General features: G+C 32.1%; 1 protein-coding gene across 1 annotated transcript; it reads right to left on the reverse strand.

The window, feature by feature from the left end:
• Nucleotides 1-3,739: 3,739 nt before the first annotated feature.
• On the reverse strand, nucleotides 3,740-8,820 carry LOC120086613 (BEACH domain-containing protein B-like). Its single transcript, XM_039043347.1, has 6 exons — nucleotides 8,765-8,820; nucleotides 7,440-7,565; nucleotides 6,987-7,358; nucleotides 6,668-6,899; nucleotides 4,711-5,464; nucleotides 3,740-4,271 (listed from the first exon to the last, which is right to left on the reverse strand). Exons 3-5 carry the CDS (start codon nucleotides 7,302-7,304, stop codon nucleotides 4,764-4,766), a joined length of 1,251 nt encoding a protein of 416 aa, XP_038899275.1. The 5' UTR covers nucleotides 7,305-7,358; nucleotides 7,440-7,565; nucleotides 8,765-8,820; the 3' UTR covers nucleotides 3,740-4,271; nucleotides 4,711-4,763.
• Nucleotides 8,821-9,523: the final 703 nt, after the last annotated feature.

A 9,523-nucleotide genomic window follows, 5' to 3' on the forward strand; every position in this document is an offset into this window, starting at 1 on the left:
ATGCAGATCTAAGGATAATTCCGAGTGAACAGGAGTTCATAGTTAGCTCAGGATTAAGATTAAATTACCTAGGTCATCAATTAATGAAATAGTCAGTTTTATACATAAAACGACATTTAGAACGTAAAAAGTGACTATTTCATGGTTCAGTCTTATGCAAACTTATTGCATAGGATGCCCCCACTCACATATCTCTATATGAACGATTTAGGATCACATCGTCTGTACTAACTACAAAGTGGGCTGCATTTATAGTGTCCCTAGAATAAGGCACCCAACCTTATTCATATACTGTAGATCATTTTGGCTATATATTTGAACTTGATCCACATTTATGTCACTACATAAAGTTCAAACTATATTACATAGCCTCAGGACCTTAGTTTATTGGATTCAATATTACAATTTCAATGACAACTTTATCGAAAAACAAAACAGAATATGTTTATTAATTTACAAACCACGAGTTTTAGGACATAAAATCCAACATTTAGGCCAGGTTTACCATAATTGAAATTGGTATGTGACCCATTTGGATTAAATTGATAAAAAAAAAAGGTCTTTCAGAAGTTCATTTTTATTTAAACATTTATCAACGGATTAAGATATACTTTAAAAACTATTTGAGGTAGTTATCAAACACTTCAATTTCTTTCAAAATGACTTATTTTTTAAATTAAACACGTTTGTAATCTAATGAATTTCCAATAAGTAATTAGATTACATGTTTACTTTAGCATTTGTAATGCTAGGTAATATTACTAAATTATCCTATGGGTTCAAAAAATTATGTGAATCTACTGAACAAATCTGAATTTTTCGGTCAATTGTTTCATTCTCTCTTTGTTATTCCTCTTGCTCATACGTTCTAATCGCACTTTCGTTCTTCTATTAGTTGTTTGATCATCAATAAATACATCATTTCGAAGCAATTATATGTATACTTATGATTTAATGCATTTTTTACATAATATATAAACAATATATAATCCATGAATCTTTTTAAAAAATAGAATATTGTCAAGTCATTTAAATGGACACCTCACATTTTCGTTAGTCTACTTAAGGTTAATACATAAATCATTTAGAACTATTTTTTAAACCTCAAAAATTAAAATACTATTTTTAATATCTCAAAGATCAAATAAACATCAAGTCTAAACCTAAAAAATCGAGTGCATTTTGCTCTAGATTAAATTATATAATATATCTTGAAATTTTTTGTCCATCTTTAAACTCTAAACATGTTTGGAAAAGCTTTTTAAGTGCCAGAAAACATATTTTTTTCACTAAATATTTTTTAAACACTTGAAAAATTATTCTTAATAGACCCTTTAAAATGTTTAAGGTCTCTTTAAAATACATTATATGTTTTCTTAAATAAAAGATAAATATTAACTCGACAGTCAATGTATATAATTAGATGTTGAACTTGATATTATTTACCATTTATATAGAATGTTAAAATTTCTTTTACTATTTATTTCATCTTTAAGATTAAAATTATTTTCATAATCAATTTTTAACACAAAATTATGGAATCAAGTCCAAACAATTTATCTAAATAGTATTAAATGATATCACATATATATTCCAATTTGTACGCATTATCTATCCATGAATTTCATCTTATTTTCACAAAAAAAAAAAAGAACAAAAACTATCGTACTTATACAAATCTCAAAGAATTTTTACATAAAAGGCCTTAATTGTAGACTAATATTACACTGTTGTTTCTACAATCCATTTATTTAAAAAATAGGCCGACCAACTACAAATATTCACTAATGTTGTTGTATATTTACCATTCTTGTTTCTATATATCTCTCTAAATCTCTAGCGAAAAATTCTTGTTCTCACCCACGATCTTCTTCATCTTTATTCTCAAATCTTCTCGATCATTCTTCTTAGATGCGCCCAAGAACGATGAAAAACAGAGGCAATTCACTTTTCATTTTCGGTGCTTTTCTTATTTTCTAGCAAAACTATCCATCCATCCCAGTGAAACTCCTTCGATTTGATGATTAGTTTAGAGATTGAGAACACCATAAATGCTAGATTGAAAGAGACGACATATAATGTCTTGATTTTTTCAAAGCTTTATAGGATTTTCGATATAGTACTTTTTTTTTTCGATTTTTTTGGAGCTTTTGTAGGTTTTCGATGTATACCATACTATATGTAATTCTTATTATTCTTCAATTTTTCAGAGCTTTTGTAAGATTTTCGATATAAATAGGGATATATGTACTTCTTCTTTCTTTGATTTGTCGAACGTTTTATATGATTTTCATATATATTGTGACATATGTATTTGTTTATTTTGATATAAATGAAGTGTGAAAGATAGTTTATTTTATTATTTATTTTTATTTCAGACTTCTTATTTTATGATATTATACTTTATATATAATCCTTAAATGTACTATCATCTACGTGAGAACATTTCAAATAAACTTTCGAAATGTTACTATGTAAAAAATCTTAGTATATTTGATGCATTAATTAGAATATTTTCAAATACCTAACATAATGTTCTAAGGTATATTTAAAAATAACTATGAAGATGAAATAGAGAATAATGAACCTGGGTGGCAAGCCAGGAGCATACTTTCTCTAAATCAAATAGAAGAAAAATATGAAAAAGAATTTATAATAAATTGCATAAAGACACACTAACCAATTTACGATTACGGCCAACTAGATCTTGTTATCAACCGAGTGATGGAGATGAAACATCACTCCCATAATTAAAGGGGAAAAAATCTCATTAATCATATATTAGATGCATTAAAATGGAAATAGATATTTATATAAATAACAAAAAAAAAAAAAAAAAAAGATTCATTAATGACCAAAAGAAAAAGTGGCTCATTAATTACAAGAAAAAACAGGTATATTTAAAAAATGGAAAGAATAGTAAAGTTATCCAAATTTATCTTTAAAAGTCTAAAATGAAAAGAAAAAAAAAAATTTAAGAACATTCATGAAATATATAACCCCAAGAGGGGTTTTTACCATAAAAATCTCAATCTGGCAAAATCCAAAGATAAAGCATCACTTTTGTTTTATTATTAATAATTATTATTATTGTTATTTTGAAATAGGGTAGCACACTGTATAGTATTTCTTTGGTTGATGTCATCATTACAAGTAAATTATGGTATTAATCTACTAGTATTTTGAACTCCTTGTCCTCGCTTCCCTCGCTCACTCCAAATTCTCATTTCTCCCTCTCATTAGCCCAAAGAGAGGTCTGAAAACATATTTCAAGCTCCGAAAACGACGTTAATGGTAATTTCTTGGCTCATAGCCAAGGGGTCGACTGACACAAAAATTGGAGATGACAATGAAAGAGGAAGAAAATTTTGTATTTTTTTAAATGAAGGAACAATACAATAACCTCACTCGAAAGTCCATCACATTTCAAGCAACATAATTTTGAGACATCGATACAATTATTCGTTCAATTCCATCGATAAATCGGCGTAATAATGATGTATGCCACCGATAAACTCTCTGAATTTGCAAATATCACTCTTACTAAAAAGAAAATAATAGTGCATCGACCATTTTTCATATCCTGTACAAGCAAAATGTCTAAGAGTACATCTCATTTTCAATCTCTGTATGGAGACAAGCTCATAAGTTACTCAATACAACAACATTTAATAAGTAAAAATGCAATGCAATGCAATGAAAGGAAAGGAATTAATTCAAGAATCATATGACTCATATCTGAATGTAAAAGTAAATTGAACTGCTGGCAGATATATCTCATCTCAATGAGGTAATTACTAAATCAATGGTATAAGTGAAATATACAAATTAATATGAACAATTTAATTAAGAGCTGAAGCTAAAAAGGGGAAAGAACTAAACCTATTGAAAGATATCCATTCTCACTTAATGATGTTCAAAGGCTAAAGGTAAACTGAGGGCAGCTAATTATGGACATTTTGTCTACCAATATATACAAGTTTCAGCTCCATTACCTATTCATTTCCCCATGATGAAGATAATCAGATTTGTATAAGAGATCAAGTAAAAATCTAATGGTGCAAAAAAAAAGAAAAAGCCTTGGGATTCACTTGAGATCCCGTGTCGTATGGGAAGCAATTACGCTAGGATATGTTAGACTGTCCGAGCTATTGGCAAGTACATCCTTCCATATCTAGGATATGGAGTACGTCAAAAATCTGAAACAGTTGATATCTTCAAAGTCTTCCAATTCGATATGACTTGATAAGTCATGGCTACTGCTAAATGCTCTGCAGACATTACATAAATATTATGAACGAAAAAAGTTAATAAGTATATTTTCTAATGAATATACATTTAGACATTTGTTCATCACAAAACTTCAGATGCAATATTAGAGGATGGATGAACTAAGATCCCCTTTGGTTTTTCTTTTTTGCTGCTTTAATGAAACATTTTCAACATGTAAACTAATTTGACAGATTTCAAAAATACATTTGAAATATAGAACACGAAAAAGAAAATTTTGTTATACCAACTTATGTTAAAATAAAGAATAAACAGAACAATGACCACCAAAAGACCTTTGAAATTCTTAATTTGCTTACCAACGTGAACAAAATTAGAGTGCAGAAACATGAATATGGAATGCATTCCTTTTCATTAAAGTAACTTATGAAACTATTTCGAGCTATTTGATTAGCAATATTGGTAACTACAAACACGAACCTGGCATAATAGTGCAGTACGTCAGAATTTCACAACTCCTGAAAAAAAAAGTCCTATCCTGCAGCAGAAGGTTTAGATTTGGTATTTCGAGGAAGACTAGCTTTTCGTAGCTGAGGATTTTCAATAGAATATACAAGAAGACTCCCATCTTTTGTCCCAGCAAGAAAGCATTCTTCTGCAGTTACTGTTAGAGACACAATTACTTTTCCAATTCCGTTGTACCTACTTACAACCTCAAGTGAGTTCATGGAGCGGACAACAATCTGACCATGATCACCAGCACAGACCAAAAACTCGCCACATTGACTCAGTTCAACACAGTTGAGGCGGCCGTTGGATTCAGAAGCAGCCAAATGTTTACCATTTATTGAATAGAGGTGCAAACTAAGATCATCATCGGCGTAAAAAACAACTCTGCCATGTCGTGAAGCTATGAGCTTGGACAATCCACAACCAGATGGATGATGCAAAGATCTTATGTATCTTCCTTCACGAAGAGTATGGAAAATGCAAGTCCCATCTTTTGATCCACTGATAACTATGTCTAACTCCACACTAACATATAAGCACGTAATTATGTCGTCATGCCCACAGAGAACATGGAATGGAGTCTCTGCAATGACATAGTCTTTTCGAGGTGGGTCTGATTGTGTGCTGCGTACTCGTTTTTCAGTGCTCCTACCACGAAGAACTTTCCACACCATAACTGTAGTGTCATAACTTCCCGTCGCAAGAATACTTCCGTCTGATGCCACTGTAACATTGATAATTACAATATCACCATAGTATTCGTACAACTATGCATTCAAGGAAAGGAGGGGTTGGGGGCATGGCTAGCAAAATAATTGTGACTAGGGGAAACAAGGAAAATAACATGAAATGTTTCTGCATTCATCTTGAAATTGTTTTATAATTATATATCATTATCAGTTTTCAAGTATCTTTAAGGTGTGTTATATTGAAGAGATGTTTTTTTCTTGAAAAGGAACTCTGACTTTTTATTGAAATGGTGAAAAGAGACTATTGCTCAAGATACAAGAATATAAAAAATAGAGGACAAATTAATAGATATATACTATAAGAATTGAAGATAAAAAATAAAATTACAAAGGTTACTAAGGAGTTGGGGGCGTTTGATTCTCTCCAAGACAAATTCCAAATAATCTCTTTACACTAATTACCAGCTTCACCGTCACAAATCCAACTCTCTCATGAAGCACGACTAGTATTTCCTAAACTAACCACCGCGTGATTTCTCTACCCTCACAATACACCATATCTTATTCAATGTGTAGGCCAAGTAATGAATCCCCTACATGCAGCTACTAGATAGAGGACTTACAAATAATGCATCTAAGGTCTTATTCTAAAAAATGGTACTAACACTGCATTCATATCAGCATGCCTTAGCTCCTCCACTCTATTTATAGCAAAATATTAAAATAATGCTCGTCATTGAAAGGTTTGACCAAGTTTACCCTAGCTTCATGTATAGCTTTTGCAAAGGAAGTCGTCTAGGAAATGCTGGGTTTTGAATCGTGCAGATGAATAGATAATATAAACTCGAGTCTTTGTAACATGTATTTGATATTTGAAGTTATTAATAAAAGCCAGTGACCCAGTGTATAACCTAGAGCGTAGCTTCAAGAAGCCTACGTTTATGTAACTCAAGAGATTACCAGATTTAAGCTCCAATTGCACAATATAGGCCATATAAACCCCACGCCTAAGCCAAATGCTTCCTAAACAGTTGAGAGGCACAATTCTCTCAAATCTAATCCTAAATATGTCCACATCCCATGCCTCTTACTCATCCTTTTGATTAACCATAAGTGCCCCAATTAACAATCCTATCAATGAAGTAAGTCATATGACTTGACCTTTAGCAATGTTTGGAGAATGATCTCAGAAGTAAACCAAAACAATACCATAATTTTAAAATATATAATGCAGGTACCTGCTGCACAGCTAACCACATCACTATGTTGTCGGATGCTCTGTAACAACCTGCCATCAGCCACAGAAATAATATGAAAGCTATTATCCCAATTACCACAAGAAACCAAAAAGTTCTCAACAGGTGTTTGCATGGTAGCGAAACATTGTCCTCCAAGTTCAAAATTTTCAGCTAAAGGGCTCCCAATTTTACGAGGAGAAAGAATGTCTGAACCCACTCCAAAAAAAGGTTCCTGCAAAAAGTTGATAAAGTTTTTTGAGTCACAACAAACCAATCTTATAGATAGCATTATTGACCTTCATAGGTAATCGAGAACAACCTGAGATCCAGAGAATGTAAAGTTTCCTCCATACTGTAACTGGGTGGTCAACCACATTTTAACAGTCAGAACTAGCCCCTGGCTCACAAGGACAATATGCGTGTCTAACATACTAATGTGTAATATGGCTAATGGAGGATTAGTGGAACATGAAATAATGGACGTTAAACTAATGGAACCAGGAGCAAAATATAACGGGTGTGCTATTGGTATAGGTGGCCCTCTTCTTGGATGTTTTTTACGAAAAATCTGGATTGGTGTTTGGCCAAAGTTAGCAATTTGATCCTCAATTGCTGATCTTTGCAGATCATCTTCCATAGTGTCAAGATCAACAGCACCTTCATAAGTCAAATAATAAAAGACATTCGCAGCCTGCAATACATCATATTCAATTATTACGGATTATGGGAAAAGGTCTCCACAAGAGATTTTTACTTGATACTCAGAGAATACCTCCACTGCTGGTTTTCCACGCTGCTTATAACCAAAAACCAGATCTATCCAGTGATGTAGATTCGAACTAACATACTCACTTTCAAGTGCTTCCCGGTTTCTACTTATAAATACTTCAGGTGAGCCCTACCAAAAGGATTGCAATGAAGTTTTTCATAGAGAACAAACTGGTGCAAAACAAAAAAACTACGAACACACATCAAACAAAGAGCAGCCAAGTACAACTTTTCATATGCTTGGGGGGGATATTATAGTCATTATTTAATATGCAGAGCCCATGACTTTCGTTCACTTAAAAAGCTTATTTTATAACCAGAACACCTCTAAATATAATTGATGCACGGGCATCTTTTCTATAGATAATCAGCACAATCCCTTCCCAATGTAAAAGAAAAAGAGACAACAAAGGAATAAACTACAGTACAAGCAATATTTAATTTAGACGATGGGCATAAAAAAAAGGAAAAAAAGAGTAAATACTTTAGAAATAATAAAATGCATAAATTCTCTTTCTGATAAATGTTTTTTATTGTGTATCTTCATACCCAATGGCGGCCATTTCTAACATAAGATATTTTACACATTTACAGTTTCTATCAGGAAAAATGCCCTGCAAACTACAATAGTTAATTCAGTTTCCAAGGCAACAAGTCAGCTAGCTTGGCACTTAGTATCCCACGTCTTGGCTCTTCTTTACACCATTCGGTAAATAAAGCAGCATTGACAATTAATGAGCCATGGTGCATGGTGGTTGGACAAACAAGTGTTATTTTTCTAATAATAAAAACGTGATCCACAAAGTTCAATTTTCTGTACTTGTTTAAAAAGCACCTTCTTTTGCCAATTGAAACCTCCAAATAACCTGAACAGGAATAATTCCTTGCTGAAATGAGGAAAGTCATTGTGTTGATCAACCTCAACGGAAAAAAGTTAATTCTTCTTGAAAAGATGAATACATGAAACTCACCTTTCTTCTTTCTTAATTATAACAGAATTTGAGAATGAAATTAAAACAATATACTGTATACATAACTTGAGAGGCTAGGAATCCTTTTTCACCAAAAAAAAAAAAAAAAAAAAAAAAAAAAAAAAAAAAAAAAAAAGGAAAAGAAAAAAAAAAAGAAAAGAAGAACGTTACAGGAAATAACTTCACCAACATCACAAACTAGTTAGAAGATGCATAATCAACCGACTGAGCAACTGGCTTCACTTTATAACTCGGAATGTGAAATTTATATTGACAAAAAAAAAAAAAAAAAAAACAATTGCAGTGAAAATAAGAATGATATTGTCATCTAAAATCATGGGCAGGGAAAGTTGCAAACCTTGGCCCAAGGTGGGAGGACTAATCACCTAGGGTTCACCATTTGCTAACCCCAAGTGATAATGATTTGAATTGCAGAGGAACTCTGGCATGTAAAAAAACTCCGGTATCAATTCCTTCACATCACTTGTATTGGACAGCAATTTCGATATGTCCCCTCAATGCTTTGGAAAAGGCGATCTGCATGATCAAATTTACCACCCTGACCAAAAGCATAAGTGAATGTCTATTTGTCAAATAAACAGTCGTGGGCTCTTAAATCTGAACTTTTTTTTTTTTTTGGTAATTATCCCCCACTTTGCACTTTTTCAAGTGCTTAATTGAAAATGCATGTTTACATTGAGGAGGAAAAATGATCAGAGAACAAAAAATTTTAAAAGAAAATAATCTGTTGCAAGTATTCCATATTAGGCACCAGGATATATTAAGCATAGCAAACATTGACAACTTACTTGCAAATTCTGGTGAAGAGATGTAAATGGCTCCAATCGTAGAAGGTAGTACAGAACAATTCCCATGCTTGAGTAATGAGATCCATAATAAAAGCTGCAAACAAACATGGCCATTTCCAATGAAACTTGGTTTTATGCTCAACAATGTAGGTTTGGAGGATTCAAATCTTAGACCTCTTAAGTCGAAGGTATATGCCTAGTCCAGTTGAAACTAGGCTTATGGTAGCTAACGAAACTTGGTTTTATAGAATAATATTTAATATTATATATATATTTTTTTCTTTGTGGTGGGGATGGAAGGTAACACA

This window comes from Benincasa hispida, chromosome 9, assembly GCF_009727055.1.
Source record: "Benincasa hispida cultivar B227 chromosome 9, ASM972705v1, whole genome shotgun sequence".
NCBI lineage: Eukaryota > Viridiplantae > Streptophyta > Magnoliopsida > Cucurbitales > Cucurbitaceae > Benincasa > Benincasa hispida.

Coding starts and splice junctions, on each gene's coding strand:
- LOC120086613 (XM_039043347.1), bottom strand. CDS start 7,304: ATGGAAGATGATCTGCAAAGATCAGCAATTGAGGATCAAATTGCTAAC. Junction 6,900..6,986: donor TTACATTCTCTGGATCTCAG/GTTGTTCTCGAT, acceptor AACTTTTTGCAG/GAACCTTTTTTTGGAGTGGG. Junction 5,465..6,667: donor TGTGGTTAGCTGTGCAGCAG/GTACCTGCATTA, acceptor TCAATGTTACAG/TGGCATCAGACGGAAGTATT.